Raw genomic sequence first — 20,544 nt, 5'->3', positions numbered from 1 at the left:
AAAGGACAAAAGAATGAACATGAAAAGTCAGCAACCAGTCACATAAAAACATCTGGTAGTAAACACCATCTATTGTTGTTATTATGTTTTTTAAGACATCAGTGTAATAATAGTTAATAGTGTTAAAATTGATCATTTTCAAGTAGTTTAATCATTGGATAATGATTTGCATTGTCTGTTTATAATAGTGGAGATATAAATGTAAAGATTATAGTGAGCATGTCTTATACAACTAAATGTTTTAGAAATAAATTTTGTTTTATATTTATTTTTAATGTGAAAAGGGTGCTCTGCACTGATTGTTTTTCTCATTGACCAATGACAAATACACAATGCAATTTATTGGACTTCCCCTGAGAATTAAGGAAAGTATGATGGCTTCATTCTGACACATCATTAAATGAAGACTACTCTAAATTTTAAGAAAGTTTTTTCAAGAGGTCCTAAAGAAATTTCCTTTTCAGTAAGAGAATATCTTACATATTTTTCTCTTCTAAAGTTAAGCATGCTCCTTAGAGTCCATGCTGGTCAAATGAGATCAACAGTCGGTGACCTAGATCCTCAGCTCACTGTCTCGTTAGGCAGAACACATTTTCAATTACTTACGCAGCCCTTACTCCATATAAAGTGGAAGTGCTTTATATTATTTAGTTTTTAGCTTATGTAATTTTGGTTTTTAGTAACGTCAAGTTATTTCCAAAAATTTTGGCACCAAGGTCAAAGCATGAAAATGCCAGAAAGAAGTTGTCATATATTGCAATGAGTGTTCTCTGTGTCACATCACCAGCTAGCAATTTCATGTTACTCTGCCAAGGCTTGATGAGAAGTTTATGACTTTAGAATGCAAACCGGCCAACACCAGTTGTTGTGTAAGAGTGCAAAATATACACCTTCTAACTTAATTATGTAGTAGTTGCATGGGACTTGAAAAGCAGTATATATATATGTATATATATATTTCTTTTCCTAAAAAGACACAGTAATGGAAAGTCATACTTCAGTACAGTCCTCCTCTTTTCAGCCTCTGATGAAGAATCCTATTTTAAGAAATTGATCAAGAAAGAAATGAGTTCGACGCTGTTCGACCATTCCTAACTAAGGCTCAAGTCTTGTTCTCCTGTGTAGTAAATTTAAGCTAATTTTTCATGTGGGATTCTTCTTGGATGACCAACTCTGGACTACCAGAAAAAAATTTTTTTTTTAAAGTTCTGTGACTTTTCTGAGATACTAGAACAAAAGAAGAATTAATCCTCATCTTTCGCAAGAAAATATATAGATGTTGAAAAAGAATCACTTAGCAATTCTGATATAGCAATTCCCCTATCTTGAAATGAGGTCATTGTACAAAAAAAGCATAATTATATCACTCCTAATTCCAAGTGAAGTTTTTCTAAAAGCAAATATCTATGAATTTGTGTGCTTGTTTTATGAATATACACAGTAGTTTTCTTTAAAGGTTTTTTTTAAAACTTTTGCCTGTTCTATGTGAAATAAGGTGTTTTAATGTGCATTATAGTTATAATGTAGAAAATCTCCTTTCCATCCCTGTTATTAAAGGGGTGGGAGATATAATTAAAACCAAAATATTGAATCAATTTGCAAGCATGGCTGGTTTTCAGAAAGCATGCTACCAAAAAAAAAAAAAAAAGTTAAAACAATTGAGAAATTCAGTTGTTTCCTATATACATAAAGAATATTATGTAAAGCTAACTGTTGTTTGACAGTGATATCTTCAATATTTTTGCTATCAAAAGAGTGCAATATGAATATTTGTCTTTTGTATAAAAGTGTAATCTTCATATAATAATACCTCTTTGGGCTTTGCAACTGCATAATCATTCAGTAATTAAAAAAAAATAGTAGAATCCTTTCCCTAAAAGTGTTTTTGTATTTGCTTTTGTTGAAAATGGTCACCTGGAACCACCAACATCTCTACTATCTCATTCATGTTGAAAGAAATATGATTCCTTGTAGACAAATGAGATATTGGCACCTGCATGTAATAATCTCCCAAATTCAACCAAAAGCTCCCAACACAGATGGAGCTGGTTAGACATTGTTAATATGTGCAAGACAGATATCTAGACACAGAAGGCTGGGGGTGTTGCGGCGCTGGAAATCATTCACTTTGATCAAAATTGATATGGCATGGCTGTTATTCCCATTTGTCTTTCTTTGGTGTATGTTGTTATTTATATGTTGATACATTGTAATGATAAATGCTGTTGTTAAATAAAATTGATTGAGAAATTCATTTATTCATCCACAAATATTTATTAAGCGTCTGCTATGAGCCCAGGGAAATGCTAGAGAAAAAAAAAACAGACAAAAATCCTGCATTCAAATAAGTTTATATTCTAGTAAAAGAAAGCAGACAACAAACAATAGACTATTATACTAGATATCATTCTTAAATACGGCTTCAGCTTTTTTGTACCATTGAAATATTTTTTCTTATAACAGTGTTGCATATCTATAACATGATCTTCATTTGAATGACTAATTTATTTGACCTGAATATAGTCCACTGAATATAATGTAGCTAAATCTCAAAAAAAAGTAAAATTGGCAGTACCATCCCATAAGGGTCACGACTACAGGGTTGAAAGGTCTAAAGTTTTGAGTTCAGATGCTTACCATTTTGTCTTTAAGACTTAGCGACTACGAATTGGATAAAATCCGTAATTGTATATGAGACTGTGAGTCATACTAACTTTCTATATTCTAAGTCATAATTTTTGTCAGTAAGCTAAGGAAGCCCATTCTGTACCCTGAGGTTTGCATATATGCAGCAGTTGAGGAAGAGACAGTGTGCAGGAGGGAGGCATGTAACTTCACTCCTCTGGCTGCTGAACTCTGGAAGAGGAGAACTAAAGCAGTATTTCAGCCAAGCCCATTTTTCCCCCAAATGTTCACACCTGAAGCTAAATGATGCTTATGATGCATTGCTCAGCTAAGAAGTATTTCTTGCCATCTTGTAAACCTAACAATCCTTTAGGAAATTCTCCATATATCCACATTTATTTACTGCAGCATCAGAAATATGTTACAAACCTAAAAGCAATTTCACTTATCACGCTAGATCTTTTCCAGGGGTTACTTTTTTCTCCTTTTATTAGATGTTTGATGTTTTATCTTCTCTATGCAGAATTTTACAGCTGCATTCCACATATATACATGTGCATATGCAATACATCCATATCTACATACAAAAATACAGATTTATTTTCTTCCATGCACTAAATATTAATTTCCCCCATACATACACTGCCTCTAAAGGGTTCAACACTCAACTAGTTTTGAAATACCTTATTTTGAATAAATTCTAAAATTGTGCAGCCATCCAATTTGCTCTTTTTTTTTCTCTGAGTTGAATAATAATTTCCACTTTTCAGAATTTTGCCCATGGGATAAATTACCTACAACTAGTAAGATTCTTTGGAGAAAAGCAAATATCCAGACAGCAAATAACTTTGGTCGATACTACTGATTTCATCATTTTAACTGTTTTCAATAGTAATTGTAATGATTGTATTTTTTTATGTTTAGAAAATCTTAAAGCCTTTTCAATAAGAATCTATTTCAACAGTTTTGTTAAATACGAACAATCCAAAAAGATTTTCTCAGTAGGAAAATACTTTATTGATTGAAAATCATCTTAATTCATTTACGCAAACATTTACTTAAGAAAGCCCTAATGTAGCAGCTTTAGACAGAGATTGTTTTTTTCCTGAAATAGCAGAGCAGATGTAGAACACTACCCATTATGGAAATTTTAGTAATAAACTCACAACTCCTAAGAAGTAATGCATTTAAAATAACTTCTGAGGAATTCCTGTATCACAGAGCACAGTAGTTGATAATAAAGATGATAGGTTATACTCTTGTGGCAGAAGAGGTTATATTGAGCTTCTCTGATCATTCCATTTTGATTTACAATTGAATACCTGGACTCTGTAAGGCGGCTTATCAAAGATGCCCTACAAATCCTCCTTCATGACTGGCTAGGACTCATTGTCTATTATACTGAAAAGATTTAATATTTTCTTCACCCATGGTAGCCCTCAAAACCTTGTATTAAATCCTCCCTAAATATGCAGGTCAGAAGGCCTACTTGTGGGCAGATTGTCCGATTGGGAGAGCGTGGAGGATCTGCTACTCATGTGGATTTAATATGAAAGAAAAGCAAAATGAGACACACTTGAATAAAGTGCATAGAGCTGAGCAACCAGGAGAGCTTTTGTTCAAGAAAAATCTGGTCTTTCTGCCTGTTTTCCCACCTCCCTGAGTGATCATCTTATTTCTCTAATGCTGCATGCACCACTCATCTGCATCTCAATGACTGTGAATGCCCCTGGTTGTGCAGAAGTCTAGCTAAATTTCTAATCAATATCTTCAGTAAACTGAAAGTTTGTCTAGTCTTTGTTGGTCTGTTTGGCAGGAAAGCGAAGTTCCTGATGGACATGTGCTGTCCCAAAAGGGAATTGAAAAAAAGGAAAGAAAACACTAGGTAAATTTTTTATTTAGATTTCCATATGTCTATTTCAGAAGAGGTGGCCTAGTACTTAAATTAATTGCTTTCCTTTTGAAGACCTGAATCAGAAGTTGTAATGTAATTACTTTGCCATGATATTCCTATTTAGAGAGCACAAATGCACCAGGAAATCTTTATACTTATTGAGTGCCTTGTAGATACCAGGCAATATGAGGAGATATGGAAAGGTTTTATCTATACTGTGTATTCACTGTTTCACAGAAAGTATTTCATTTACCACACAGAAATTCATGTCCTTAAACTTACCCCCTCTCTAGTTAAATCATATGAAATCTCAAATAGTTGCACCTATTTTGACAAATGCAATGATAGCTTCAACAATTTCCAGATATTTCAAAATATAGATTCATTTCCCACATCTGCTCCTTCTGTGAAATGGAGCAATTTGCTTGCAGTCTCTGAGACTTGCATTTTCCCCCTGCAAATTGGAAGTGCCTACCTCAAAATAGCAGTGTGAAAAGTAAATGAAAGGCACAGTTGAAGAACTCAGCCTTATTTCTGATACAGAGCATGCACTAATTAACTCAGAGCTATTATTAGTTTTCACTACTCTATTTTATGATTGTTTCCCATCACTCTTACTCCTTTACCCTTATTACAAAGAAGTATAATCTTAAGTAATCACAAGAGGACAAGAGGCGTATTTTTGTATCCCTAGTCTCCAGCAAACTGCCTGGCACACAGTCAGTGCTTAATAAATGTTTGAGTACATAGTAGAAGTATGGCTTTTAATAAAGCAAATTGTCTACAATATAATGTAGAGGGAATTTAGCAAATTAGATGGGAATTCTAGCTAGAGAAATGTGCACACAAGCTGACACTGTCATATATATATTTGATGGCTAAAATTCCTAAATGTTCAAGTATTCCAGACACTAAAATTGACTTTCAATTTTAGTACCTCATGTGAACCATAGATATACAATTTTTGAAAACTTCTAAGTTTGTTCTAAGTTGGAAGTGCTAACTATACAGCCATGTCAATTACAATATTAAGCATTTTATAAATGTGAGATTCTTGCTTTTCTCTAAATATACTTCCATTTTTAATAAGCTGTCACAAGAAAAAGAAAAGGAAAAGATTAGCTCATTTTAACCATTTATATTAAATTTTAGAAATTAACACCTTGCAACAACTCACCACAATTTATAATTTTCAAGACCTTTGTATTGGGAGAATCTTTTCTGTAAGCTACAAAATAATCTTCATCTATCTAAAGAAGAGACCATCAGTTTCCTTAACTTTATAGGTGGAGAAGCTCTCCTGTTAAAATATGTATCAGTTTCAAAGAAATGAGAGACTTCTGGGTCCCTCAACTCTGTCAGCATAAGGCAAGTCTGTCTATTCAATGACCAACCCTAAACAATTGCCCACAGTACAGTTATTTAGGGCATCTCTATTACAAGTTATATATCATGTAATTTACAATCTTGTTAAGTTTTTAAAGGTAATTTCTACATTTATGAAGTACTTAAAATCAGAAGTAGTATCCACTGCCATGTTCTGCAAAGTAAAATACCATCTAATCCGGAGTTCCAAGAGCAAGATCAACTTCCCCAATCACACATTTGCTGGGGAAGTTGAAAAGATTTGTATGAAAATTACTCAGTGAGTGTGATAGTACAATGTTATAGAATGTAAATCCATGATCTCAATGACATTGTGGCCAAAGGTGGACGCCCTTGTCTGCAAACGACTAAAAGTTCTGAGGTGTGACTGGCAGTCCTCTGTATTTGTATGCTCACCAGATCTACCCTGTGGTGGCTTTGGGCTCCGTTCCCAAAATCAGCTGCTTGTTGGCTAACTTGTCTCTTTAGTTCATGGCCTTTAAATGGTTTGGCTTAAGGGTGTGTGAGTGTGAGTGAGTGTGTGTGTGTGTGTGTGTGTGTGTGTGTGTGTGTTGTAACTGAAAACTAGTTATCATTAGCCACCAGTAAACCTTTTCATTTTTATAAGGATTTTTACAATAATTCTTTACCTGTTTTCTGTCTTACTTGCTTCAAAACCTACATGAGAATATCACTTGAAATGTGTGATTGTTGCAACTGGGGGAAGATTATTAGCTTTCGTTGGAAACATATTTTATAATAGAAACCTTCACGCACCACAGGCCTCACTAAAGCCAAAATATTGGACAGTTTTGGGAAAGCCAATTTAATGCAAACTAGTATATAGAATATTTTAAACTATTCATTTCTTCACTGAACTCACTAGAACCCATTCTGAGAAAGGCATTCAGCAAAATGCTAGAGAGTTTAAAAAAAAAAAGCATCTTGCTTCTTTCCTAAAAGAGGTTGCAATTAAACATGGCTAAACAAGACACGGAATAAGGAGACCTGTTACCTTGAATACCTACTAAGTAGTCTAACTTCATGCGATATTTTAGAAATACTAATTTCATTACCAAAGATGATGGGCTGATGCTTCCCTAGACAATTATTAATGTTATATTTTTCCTGTCATGATCATGGCACTAGGTATGTAATAGTCCCTCAGGAAAAAACTATTTTGAAAGGTTTCACTTTTAGTACCCAATATAAAGTAACTGGATATACTTCTAAGCATATTTCTATATTCATCTGTTTTATTATTGATTTCTAGCCACACAAAATCAGTGCGTATACTAATATTAAATCTAATCTTTTTGTCAAATTCTGCAGCTGAAAAGTTGCATAAAGATTTTTGCATGTTTTATAATTTCTCCTTTACAGTTCTCCTTCTCTCATTATAGGAATCCCCATATGTTATGTACAAGAAAAATCACGAAATGTTTGAAGGAAATGACAAGTATGAAGGATACTGTGTAGATTTGGCATCTGAAATTGCAAAACATATTGGTATCAAGTATAAAATTGCCATTGTCCCTGATGGAAAGTATGGAGCAAGGGACGCGGACACAAAAATCTGGAATGGGATGGTAGGAGAACTTGTTTATGGGGTAAGCAGACCAGTTTATTCACGAATTTACTTACATAAACCTGAAACTTTTTTTCACCTGGGCATATAACAATATCTCAAGACCTGTTGCTGTTTTTAAATTTGCAGTTACATTCAAGAGGCATCTACCATGTTCAGATGTTTCTCTAGCTCATTATGGTGCAATTTCCAAAAAATGAGAGAAGCTAATACCTCATAACTTCAAAGTCAGGAAAGATAAAAAAACTGAAATATGATGTCCTCTTAAAAAAAAAAAAGTGACTTCAGTATCTGTGATGACCATTCTCTTAAGCTCGATGCCACTCTACTCTAGCCATGTTGTTTTAAGAACTACAAAACAAATCTATTATGAATGTTACTTGATAATTAAAGGAACAGATTTCCTCCAGCAGTATAAAGTTGGGCCTAATTTTAACTAGTTACTTGTACCCCTGTTGCTTGTACTTACTGGTCAATATCTTTTACATAATTGGTAAAGCAATCATTAAACTACTTTAGCATCTATAAAATATTCACCGATAATGTGAGATTCTTATAGATCTGCTAAACACAGTAAATTTAAACTTTATGCAGTGCTATCATTTTTTTAGACATAGCGAAACACAAAACTTGGAGCGTATTCCATAGCAGGCCTCACAGAAATGCACGTCTGGCCCTTCCCTCTGAGTTTACCAGATACTGAGTACACACATTGATCACCAAGGGCAAATTCAATGTAGACATTCCTGCCTGAATAAGAACAGGATTGGTTTCTTCAGCTATCACTGCAGAGTATCACAATGAAACCAGCAGTTCACAAATGTTGGTGATGCATGATATTTCCAAAGTCCAGAAACAAAACCTGGAGCTCACAGTGAGCTGTGCCCATTGAGTAACCAATAAAAGTCACATACACTCACAGTGTACTCTCACAGTGTACAGAAATTTTCTGTAAGCCAATTCATATTTCACAGATTTCACCTTCAAAGCACTCTCTAATTCATCTTCACAAGACCCTTTTGAAACAATGACACAAGAGTAATCCTTCCCTAGAAGAGAGTAAAGACTCAATGATTGAGGACAATAACAGAAGTCTGGAGAGGGGCTCCTTTTCCAAGCCAGAACTACAATTTGGTAGTTTCCTGATTCTGCATCTTGGATTTCCGACCTCTACGCCACAAACTTTCTCCAACCAGTATCATACAGTAGCTGTAACCTCCACAGAAGAGGAAATTGTTTGGCATTAAGGAGCAATCAGTTAGTTTTATATTCATTTAAAAAGAACTGCTAACTTGTTAGTTGCCCTAAATGAAAAAAAAAAAAATTCAGTTTTAAGAAAATCAAAAAGGAATTTACCACACGGCTCATCAACACTTTGATAATGAGCTTTAGGTTCCAAACAAAAAGGATGTGTTTGTTTCTTGGTAATATTTTAAACTTTTAGTAATATTTTTAATTTTTGAGACAATAAGATTTTAAATGTAAACATGATTCAAGTTGTGAGAACTACAGTAATTCATTTTCTTTAGAAAACACTGTTGGGTATTTCATCTCAAAAAAAAAAAAAAATCCTACTTGGATTACCAATTAGTTATGGATGGTGTAACTAACCCAAGTAACTTTCTACAACATTTGTCACGTATCTCTTCTCCAGAGTCCCTACCCACTGGGAAGTCCAGCCTCGCCCCTTTGCGTGGGCTCTGACCACATTGTTCACGTGAGAAAAACAGGTGACATGAAGAGAGAGCATAGTCAACCAAACACTGTGTCCATAGCACACGTCCCAGTAACACAGCCCTGAGGTCAAGCAGTTCTCAAAGAGAGACATAGCACTTGCTGGTACTCACTGTATTCAATCATCAGTTATTCTGCCAGGTTTAAATTCCCTCATCTCTGCCACTTGAGTTTTTCCCAAAAGGAATCTTCTTCCATGTCTCTTATGCTTCCTGTAGATTTGGTGATTTTCATTCTGGTGTCTGCAAAGTCTGAACTTTCTTCTCATTTTATTTTTTACTTTCTTACTGCTAATACAATGAATGCCCGATTTCCAGGGCCCAAGGTGGAGCTCTATCCATTCTCTCCTGTCCAGCAAAGCACATTAGATAGTAAAATGATTCACTTTGAAGCCATTATTATTATTATTGTTATTACTATTATTATTTCATTATTCTTTGTAAGCTCTGTTACTGGAGTTTCTGGAAAAGTGTTCTGGAAAACCCTCACATGTGGCCTCAGCACACACCTGGTGGTGGCCAAGAAGCACAGGAATCTCCTCTGCCCTCAGGGCCTTTCTGCCTGTGGCCCTGTGCACCACACCAAGTCCATTCTGTGTCTTCTGTTGCACCTTCACTGGCCCTGCTCTGCTTGTGTGCATGGATTTTAATTCCGGGGAGTACTCCTCCAAGCACATTCCGTGGCCTGCCAGCACCAGGATTACCTGTGGTACGTGTTAAAATGTAGGCTCATGGGCCTCACTCTGGAAGCCCTCAAGAGCCCAAGTGTTATCAAGTTCTTGCAGGAAACACTTTACATACTTCATTCTGGGAATGGCTAAGAGGTCATGGAACAAGGCACACGATGTCACATCTCCAATCCTAGCTGAGAAAGCCCAGCTGTATCTTCTCTGTTCACTTGGCTGTCTCAAAACACAACCTGTCAGACTTCAAAACTGTCCTCATCAACCATCATGTCACACTCTGATCCAGTGTTTGCCTCCCCTCGCACCTGATTTCATATGCAGGAGGCAACTTTATTTCTCTTCTTTTAAGGCTTTCACCCTCATTAGTGGTAGCTTGTGTAAATAAAATAAGAACACCACACCTGACAACTTGGTATGCAAAAGGTGGCATTTCAGATCAGTGATAGGATGCATTTACTCAATTATTCCTGTCGCAACAGCAGAACAACCACTTGGAAGATTAACAATGTTGGAGCACATCATCACATATGATACCAAGTTTAAAGGGATTGTAGGTACAAGAATAAAATATGCATGATCGACACTGGTCATATGATATGAGAAGAATTTTTCTAAGCACAAAACCAAAGGCTGAAAACACAGAAAGAAAATTCTGTATGGCTGCAGCAAAATTTAATACATATATATTGCAATGAAGTACCGTGAACTAAGTTGTGTAAACAAAACAATTACTGGACAGGGAGAATATTTGCAGCATATATGGAAAATAAAAGTTAATTTTTTGAATATATTTAAAAGCACTTACAAGTTAGTAAAAAATAAATACGCCATATGGAAAATAAGGGCAGGTTAGGACATTGGAAGAAAAAAGGAGAGTGGCCATTTGATTCATAAAAATAAATTCAAATTAACACAATGAAATCTAGCTTTCCATGGGTCAGACTGGCAGAGATAAACAATAGTGAAGACACAGATGGGCTGTCCAGCATTCATAGCTGCGGACGTATCCACACAGTGCTGGCAACAGTTGAAGTCTGTGTGATATTCCTGGAGAAAAGTTTCACAAAACAAATCGTGACCATTATAAGGATTGTTACCACTTAGACCAGCAATCCCATTTCTAAAAATTCATCTTAAATACTTAAGGTACGTACCAGGGTTTGTCTTCAAAGATGTTCGCATCATCCAAGCTTGAAATTGTGTAAACCTGGCAACAGCATAGCATAGACGTCTCCTAAAATAAGAACTAGATTGAGCAAATTTTGATATTTTCATATGATAAAACACTTGCAATCATTAACTAGTTTTTAATGTATATGATAAAAATAAAAAGGAATTCATCATATACTTCTGAGTAGAGGAATTATAAACTGTTGTGTTTTGTATTATCCCTTTTTAAAATAAAAATATTATTCATCAGACCATGTCTAGCAGGGCATATATGAAGAAAAAGCAAGAGTAGGTGAAGGGAATGGAGGTAACTTATCTTAATTTTCTGTTTTTATACTGATTTTTCCATTGCTAGTTCATGTATTACTTGCGTAATGAAAGTTATACAGGTAATAATATGGCAGAAATAATAATAATAGCCTCCAGGCAGTGAGCCTGACTTTTGTGTGTGTGGGCATTTCTGCTGTAAGCTACGTTCATTCTCACTTGAGGGCACTTAGGGTTAATGCTCCACCACCCAATGGGCAGCATCATGGCCTAAGGACACCCCCTTGCCAGCCTCCAGATCCCCTGGTACCAAGCTGCGGGCCATGGTGTGCAGCAACACCTGAGCATCTCCCAGGGTGGGTGGCAGGGTGGCAGCCTCTGTGTAAGAGCACACATGCCTCACAGTGTTTCTGATTCCACTTTAATGCCAAATATTTTCCTTTCAAGATGATCAAATAACGTTTGTTCACCTGTAGATCATGTAACCGTTCATACTGTTTTCATGACACTTTATTTCATTCAGTTTAGAGATCACAAGATTTATGGAAGACACACCAACTCCAATCACACATCAGCCATGATGTTTACAACTCACCTGAGTCTCAGTTCCAGCATCTAAAAAGTGATAAACAGCGTTATCATGAGTGTTAAGATATTTAGTTGAGCATCAGATACATGATCCCTCCGTCAACGCTCACAAGGATTTTCTTAGGACTTCTTTAATGGAAAATCACAGGAATGTGGGGAGGCAGACAGGAGAGTGTCCTTGCTGTACAGACATGGAAAGGGGGCTCAGACAAATTGCTCCAAGTCACAGAACAAACACGGAAGCTGGTGTCGTATGATCATACTAGCCGAGACCTAGATCCACTGTTTCCCAAAAGCTGTGTTACAAATTCAAAGTAGAAAATCAAACTATGTGAATAGGAAGAAAATAAATGCCCATTTCCAGATTTTTGTGTGCGCTGGATTGGAAAAATGTCATCAAGCAGTGGGTTTCTTCCATCCTCCAAACACAGACTGTAGGGTAGGTTTTCTTACAACTGGAAAGGAATCAAAAAAGGACCATTTGATATTTGCATTCATAATATGAAGGGGCGGCCAAGTCATGAGTCAGTGGCACCATTCCAAGTGAAACAGAAAAGGCTGCAACATAGCAGCAATTCTGGCCAAGAAATTCAGAGTCAGCCCTGTGGGAAGGCAGCTAGGCTCCTCCTCTGGCCCGGCACACATCCTAAAAGACTAACACAGTTATCTGAATTTAGGTTACTTCTGCTTATGTCCACTCTTTCCCTGGTTTTCTTTGTTCCCATCTGATCACCAGCACTGATAAAAAAAAAAAAAATACCTTGTGCAATTTAAGTGGTAAATTCTCCTAGGAAAAGAGTTCACTGTTCATCTTTGTATTTATCACTGTTCTTAGGCAACTGTTGGCGTCCCTCTTCAAAATGTAGAATGAATGCATAACTAGTTCATTTTGAGTGGATTAATCCAGTGCCAGTTGCTTCATGAAATGCATTAACCTATGTGTTTTCATGTGTCTTTTCTCTTATAGAAAGCAGAAATTGCTATTGCCCCTCTGACAATCACTTTGGTCCGAGAGGAGGTCATTGACTTCTCTAAGCCCTTCATGAGCTTGGGCATCTCTATAATGATCAAAAAGCCTCAGAAATCTAAACCAGGAGTGTTTTCCTTCTTGGATCCTCTGGCCTATGAGATTTGGATGTGCATAGTCTTTGCCTACATTGGTGTCAGCGTGGTCTTATTCCTAGTTAGCAGGTTTAGTCCATATGAGTGGCATACAGAAGAGCCAGAGGATGGAAAGGAAGGACCCAGCGACCAGCCTCCCAATGAGTTTGGCATCTTTAACAGCCTCTGGTTTTCCCTGGGTGCCTTTATGCAGCAAGGATGTGACATTTCACCCAGGTTAGTTTGAAAACCCTTCCCTTCTTCACCAACTCCCCAATAATTCTCAGTATTGTATGGAATATCTCTCTACACATTCTTTTCCTGGAGGCAGAGCATTAATTTGAAACACAGAAAAAAACTTGCAATTCCCAAATTAGTCTAAAGTACATTCGTAGCCAGTTTTTCCAAGTTAGCACCAAAGGTGGACACATCCCAAGGATGAACTTTCCTAATGGAAAAGTATGCAACTGCTCAGAACTCTCAAAGATAAGTTAGTATTAATATTTCCTTCAATGGTCTGGCAGATAGAAATGAGCATCTAAATTGTCAGACTAAGAATTTATTTTCATTTTGCCTCCTTTTCAAAATCAAAAGTTTTTGTTATTGTTGCTGTTGCTCATCTTTTAAAAATTAATTTTGACCTTGATTTACATCCCATGTATGTCACGGGAGATTTCTGCCACAGACTTAACCTGACACCTGAGTTGGTGGAGCAAGTACCAGATAGACATTTTCTGTGTAACAAAACATGAATAAACCAAGCTGTGGGCAGTTAGCAATCTCAGTTCTGTGTCAGTTTAATAGACATATTTTTCAATATCTGTGGAGTCATGGCTTGCTTCCTTTGGATGCCACTAAGACATTTTTTAAGAGTGGTAAATCCAGTGCCAACGGATTTTAGTTATTTTTTAGTTATGTTTGCCAAAAATGTAGCCAATGTCCTATTGCAGGAAAAACATCAAACTTCTCCCACAGAAAAAAATAACCACAAGTAGGAGAAGCTACGGACTGAACTTAAATATCAGTGACTTATATTAGTATCACAAATATACAGATGTTTTAAGGAAGTGTATGCTTTCTCAAAAGGAGATATTTTAGGCAAAATGCAGTCTATGTTCCTTAAGACCCAGGAAAAATGATAAATGTGTTTAAATTCTAATAACCTAGGAATCTGAGTCAGTGACTCTGAATCAATGAAATGAAAAGAAAGCAAAGCAAGTCTCATAATGGTTTTGAAAACCAGGATTAAGCAAATGCTAAGTTAAACCCAACAGGTACCAAAAAACAAACAAACAAAAAAAAACCAGCAGGTGTCACTTATATAATAATGTTTAAGAAGGGAGAATTTTAAAGTTAGAAATGTCATGAAAAATATGAATTTTTTCTTACATTAAAAAAAATGTTTAAAAACAATCTGTCCCAGGAATTTTAAATAGTTTGATGGTCCCAGTGAGTGGCATCAATTGTGAAAATGACCTGGATTTTTTTCTTCATTCCACCCTCACTTTCCCCGTGCATCTACATCACCCACACACCCCTGATACCAGGGAAAGTATGGGGGGGGAGAACTTTTCTCTTTTGAGATTTGGCATCCATTTTTAATGCTGTCATGCTGTACATTGACAATCACATGCTCTGGTCTCATGTTGGCAGCAGCAGAGAGAACATTCTTGGAGCATTAGGTAAAGATGCATTAGGAGATAGCTTCTCCTCCACTCAGATCAGAAATGAAATATCAAACAAACAAAACAATCCTCAGCGGAGGTCACTCTGAGACCAGTGTATGTCCTCCTCTGGTCCAGCCCCATGTGGGCACATGTCCCACCTGCCCTGGCAGGGCTCTATCCAAAGGCAGGCCCAGGTTCTTTCAGAAGGGCATCCACCAGCTCCTGTGAAATCTGAGACCGTTCCCATTGCTAACACGTACTGCTATTTCACATACCACAAAGAGAGAAAGGATGCTGCTGGTGCAACCACACAGCTGTGTTTTATCCTATCACCCATAGTCTGCACCCTAATTGCAGAGATGCTAAACTGTGGAGGGGGAGGATATCGAGGAATTTAAGTAAGGGTTCCCTTTCTACCTCTGAAGCAAAGGCATGACGTTCCACATTCCTGTTGATAAACAATAAAAAGGAAACCTTTTCTATATTTTCAGTGGCATTCATATATTCGATATGGCATAAAAGGCATCAGGTGATTCAGAAAGTCTAGAATCATTCTGGAGTGGACTGCCAGAAAACAAAATGATAATTGCCATTGTGATTTTAAACATAACATGTGAATTTATGATATTTCTTTTCTTTCTCTATGTTGGTTAGAGAAAGGAAAATGTGCATTACCTTATCCATGTTTAGATCCCTCTCAGGTCGAATTGTTGGAGGTGTTTGGTGGTTCTTTACACTCATCATTATATCATCTTATACCGCTAACCTCGCCGCTTTCCTGACGGTTGAGCGAATGGTCTCCCCCATAGAAAGTGCGGAAGACCTGGCCAAACAAACAGAAATTGCCTATGGAACACTGGATTCAGGGTCAACCAAAGAATTCTTCAGAGTAAGTTAAGGGAAAAACTAACCATGAAATGTTCATGATTTTGAAATTCAGGCAGTTGTTGCCAACAGCTAGCTATTTGCAGGTTTTGCAAATATAACAGTAATTCTGTGTTTAATGCTAATACTTCTACTTGGATTTTATAATCACTTTGGTTTGCAAAAGCTAATTTGTTTATTCACATTGCAAGAGAGACCCAAGGAAAAGTAACAACAGAAAGGTAATTCACACAATGTTATTAATGTAACTTATCCAAAAGATTCCAGTGTTGATAATGCTATGATACTGCCTCTGAGAGGATTATAATTTATGTATCCTTTGGGGTTAAGAGCATAAAAATGAAAGCAAGGTTGTTTTGTTTTGTTTTGTCTTAAGAATACATTTAATTTGGTGCATTTGAAACCAAAACCTTAAGTGAAGCTCATATTTCCTCATATGAGGTATAGTCTATAACCTATTCTGTAACAACGGACTTCAAAGTAATGTATTTGCATCCTCTCAAAAAGATGGTAACAGAACTCTTAGGCTCTGGACACCTTCGTAAGGTATGGTGTATGCTGCTTGTCTCTGCTTTTCTGCATAAAATTGTTCAAACTGACATAATTTCACATGTGGATGTGACCCCTTTCTTTGGCTCCCCATCACGATGGCAGGTATTTGGGTTTTACGTTTGTTTGTTTCTGGGTTTTTTAGTTGTGTATTTTATTAGGAGGATGAATGTTTGATCAATGAAACTCCTTTACTCTGCTTCTACTGAAATCCGGAGACACGCACTTGATAATGTCTGGTCAGAGATAAGGATTCATTTTGTGACTTTAAAACCAAAGCACTAAAAAAATAAATAAATAAAAACAAATAAATAAATAGATAAATAAATAAATAAATAAATAAATAATAAAACCAAAGCACTAAAAGGTAGCCAGAGTAACATTTTCACAAATATTTACCTAAGTAATAATGAGGGCATTTTACGTTTAATCTCAGTTAATCTAGGTATTTAATAATTTAGAAGTCAAGAATATTTCCCGATTGTCTAAGCTTTCATGTAAAAATAATGACAGCCCTTTGAAGTAAGTGCATGCTTATGTATACAGTACTTGGAGATTACATTGTCATTTTAAATGTATATGCTTATCACTTTCTCACTCAGCTTGGAAATTAAAAACAACAAAACATCCTACTTTTTAAACTTTCATCTACTTGAAGTTCAGTAAGAGATTTTTCTTTTTTAAAAAAGTATCCTTATATACTACATAATACTATATTAAGAACAAATCACTCAAAAATTCTGTCAAACCCATCACTGGACATTGTTTACAAAATAAACCAGGCAGTGAACAATGTCCTTGTCAACAATTTAGAGCATTGCTAGTAGATATAATGAAACATTTACAATAATTATGAAGTATTTGCAGATTTTTCTAAAACTGTAAAGAATGCTCATGACAATACATTTTATTAACAATATTCTGTGGATAAACTTAACTGACCAAATTTTTTTTTTCAAATTTTTAACACTTACTGAGTGCATCCCAGTCTTTAAAGCTTCCTGATAGAAACGTTCACATTTTAGCATAATTTCAGTTCCTTGCTGGAAATCTGTAAATCTGTAACTGCTTCCACCAAAAAGTAAGTAGGTAAAATTCAGTAACTTTGCCTAGAAACCATTGGAGGTATGCATCAAAATGGAATACAAGTTTGTGCTATCACTTGCATTTTACCAACAAATGACAACTGATTTTCATGTAAATAAGGCAAATATTTGCAGGTTCATCATTCTGCCTTGAGTGATAAAGGGAGAAAGAAATGTCATGTTGATTCCCTGAAAAAAATGTCAGCAATAACTCACCATAAAGCTCTTTGGCATCAAGCATGCTGAAAATATTTATTTCTAATCTTTATAGAGCTTTTAAAAATTGTTCCAAATTCTAAAAACTGGTGAGGTAGATAAGAGACTATATTGATAAGAAATACAGGAATAAGGAAAGCCGGCTTGCTGGATTTGCAGAGCCTTTCAGAGAGGCTGTGCCGGTCACCCAGTGCCTCTCTCCTCTCGCTCCCACCCAACTCCAGTTTTAAAATTGAAAGATTTTTTTATAAGGCATTTATTGTTGCAGAACGGTCTGAACCCTAATGGGACAGGAAAATAATTTTCCCTGGCAGCACACTTTCAGAAATGCATAAACTTGGGTTCTCTGATAGAAATCTAATTCATTTCCTACCCTATGTTCCCCGTCCTCTCCCACAGATGATGACCTGGTTTAAATAAACCATTTTGTCTGACGGGTTGAGGAAACAGAATGTGAAGGGTATTTTTGTACTTGTCAAAATGTTTTCTCGTAGGAACACAGTAATGGTACATCTATCAGCTCCGCTAAACTGCCTCAGGCAGTGACCTATACTCAGGGCTTCAAAAAATGTTGCAGTCACAATCAACTAGAGAAAGAATTAGGCCAAGGGGGTGCTGGGGGGGGGGCTACATCCAAATTCAACCGTTTCCTTGGTTTGGCCCCATTATGAAACTTGGTATGTTTTGTGTTCTGTGTATCTTGTTAAGCATAAACACAGAGGCATTTAAGGAAAGTCTGTACCTGTCACTTAACGGCAGCCTTGCTGGTGCTTCAGCATTATTACACACCTGATGTGTGCACACCGATTTTCATTGCAGTTCAGATGTGGCTGTTTCAGTATAAACAGGAATGCATAAATGAGGTGATTACTATCTCAGAGCTTATAAGATTATCAAATATTGTGCACATCAGCCTTGCTGCATAAGCTGCCGGAAGCAGAAAATAATTCACCTGGCAACAATGTAAATATTAACTATAGTGCATGACATTTGTACATATTTTCCATTAAAAACAGGAAAGGCAGGATACTTAATTTTTGAGAAATTTTAAGGACAGCACATTTTTAAAACTCCAAGAATTATTCTAAGTAATAAAATAATGCTTGAAATCATAAGCTTCCTCTGCATTGAACTTCACAATAAATACAGAAATCTGAGATTTTTCTAATCTTAAAAAAAATAATGACTTTTGTATTATCTCTGCCAATTACCTTGAGCATATACACTCCCCAAACCTGATCCTTAAAAAGACATTACAGTTGGAGGTTTTGGGGACTGGAAATCCCATTATCACTGTATTCATGAGTTTGCTGGATCTGCAGAAATTTCCTTTCAGCCTGTCTCATCAAATTTATAAAGGTGTGCTTGCCCTCACTCCTTAGTATACACCTCCTGTGGTCACAAATACAGTGCAGGGATATGATTTCTAGTGTTCCCTTTCTGAATGCCCCAGGCACCCCTTCCCCATGAGGATGCGACCTTATTTACGCCATTCACCTTGAAATCAGAATCAGGATTCCTAAACCTTCACAGAGTGACAAACAGTGTGATTTTTTTTCCCCTAAAAGAGTCGCTTTCATTATTCCCCTATTTTCCACCGGGAAGCTGCATTTTTATAATTTCCTTCATACAGAAGGCTTGCTAAGTGTGGCACAACTATGCTACGGATTCCTCTTTCTTCTAGACTTTAAAGGAATTAACGTAACTTCTTTTGCACTAACGGCATATATGATTCAATATACTTAAATGCCACAGTAATTTCCCTCACATTAGTATTATGCAAATGGACTTCTAAAAGATATCTGCGGCCTAAAGATACTTTATTCTTTTAAAAAGGAATCATTAGCTTTAAGGTTTCATTGCATTCTATAATTAAATTATCTGCATAATTACCAAGCCCTAAACATACTCTTTTTCTACTCTGCTGTGTTAGTTTTATTTAGCGGTTCTGATCCCTTTCAGTAAGATGCTGAACAATAACTAGAAGATTGCCAGGTAATTAGCTGGACTCTCATATTCTTAAAAAATTTTCAAAGAAAATTTTCAATCAAAATAATACCCAGGTTTTACTTCTTCTGTTTTCAATGTAGTACACCGGACGAAATAACCAGTGTATGTGGACCTCAGTACCCTTCTAAGTGAACCTCTCAAGTCAAGTTATCAATGCATTTAAAGAGTGATTATACACTGAAAGGATGTTATTTACCAACATTTCTCTAAATGGAAATAATCAGAATAAATGTTTAAGGACTTCTGTATCATCTGGTGATCCAGAAAGTTTATGGTTTTTCAGAGATTGAAACTTGTTATAAAATGGCAGAGTTAGGGATCCCTGGGTGGCTCAATGGTTTAGCACCTGCCTTCGGCCCAGGGCGTGATCCTGGAGTCCCGGGATCGAGTCCCACATCGGGCTCCCTGCATGGAGCCTGCTTCTCCCTCTGCCTGTGTCTCTGCCTCTCTCTCTCTCTCTCTCTCATGAATAAATAAATTTTAAAAAATATTTTTAAAAAACGGCAGAGTTACTTCTCTAGAAGAGAACTCTATTATTAAAGATGGAATGATTGGGGCCAGGAACCACAGGCTCCCTAATGGATCCCAAGGATGAGGGGTCTGGATCCAGATACTTCTCTGTCCAAGACCCACATAGAACCTTTGCAATTACATTTAGTGTTGGCACGCAGTTTCCTAATGTGAGGATTCCCATAGCAGAGGTAACCTGTCGCTACCGACACACACACCCCACAAGCTATCACTGCAATACTTTTAAGTGTTAATAACATAAAACACTTCACAGGACAATACAGGATGTCTATTTTCCATCTTGATATTTACCACCATTTGAATATACATTAACATAAAATATCTAGTTTTTTAGTAGTGTCCAACTATGCAAACCTCTTACTGTATAGGATATTGATTACTGAGTTGCCATCCTCTGAAACCAAAATTTTAAATATCAGTTTTATCAGTTTCTTTGTCTATTCGAATCATTTGATTTTTGTCCTGAAACATATCTGAAGTTTGCTAGTCAGTCTATTTGTTGATTATTGAAGATCTGTCTCTTACTGGATTTTATATTCTGGTAAACAAAGGAAGGTTCATGTAAAATGAATATACATGCTACT

The 20,544-nt window shown here is 36.3% G+C and overlaps 1 protein-coding gene and 1 long non-coding RNA gene across 13 annotated transcripts in view; one reads left to right on the top strand and one right to left on the bottom strand.

Annotated features, from left to right (window-relative positions):
- GRIA4 (glutamate ionotropic receptor AMPA type subunit 4) overlaps nucleotides 1–20,544 on the top strand; it is a 372,420-nt gene that overhangs the window by 310,849 nt on the left and 41,027 nt on the right. For 11 of the 12 annotated variants that reach the window (XM_035717050.2, XM_049110033.1, XM_049110032.1 and 8 more), the window contains 3 exons: nucleotides 7,288–7,494; nucleotides 12,884–13,254; nucleotides 15,375–15,573. In XM_035717050.2, the coding sequence (XP_035572943.1) occupies nucleotides 7,288–7,494; nucleotides 12,884–13,254; nucleotides 15,375–15,573 (777 nt within the window). Of the gene's footprint in view, nucleotides 1–1,021; nucleotides 2,255–7,287; nucleotides 7,495–12,883; nucleotides 13,255–15,374; nucleotides 15,574–20,544 lie in introns of those variants that run through there. The other variant, XM_035717059.2, reaches the window with a different exon arrangement.
- LOC125755102 (uncharacterized) lies at nucleotides 7,364–11,149 on the bottom strand. The gene is made up of 2 exons (XR_007410696.1): nucleotides 11,046–11,149; nucleotides 7,364–10,938 (listed from the first exon to the last, which is right to left on the bottom strand). It is a non-coding gene; the product is annotated as an uncharacterized LOC125755102 (long non-coding RNA).

Source organism: Canis lupus, chromosome 5 (genome assembly GCF_003254725.2).
Source record: "Canis lupus dingo isolate Sandy chromosome 5, ASM325472v2, whole genome shotgun sequence".
In the NCBI taxonomy this organism is placed as follows: domain Eukaryota; kingdom Metazoa; phylum Chordata; class Mammalia; order Carnivora; family Canidae; genus Canis; species Canis lupus.
This window is presented reverse-complemented; position numbering and strand designations above follow the sequence as displayed.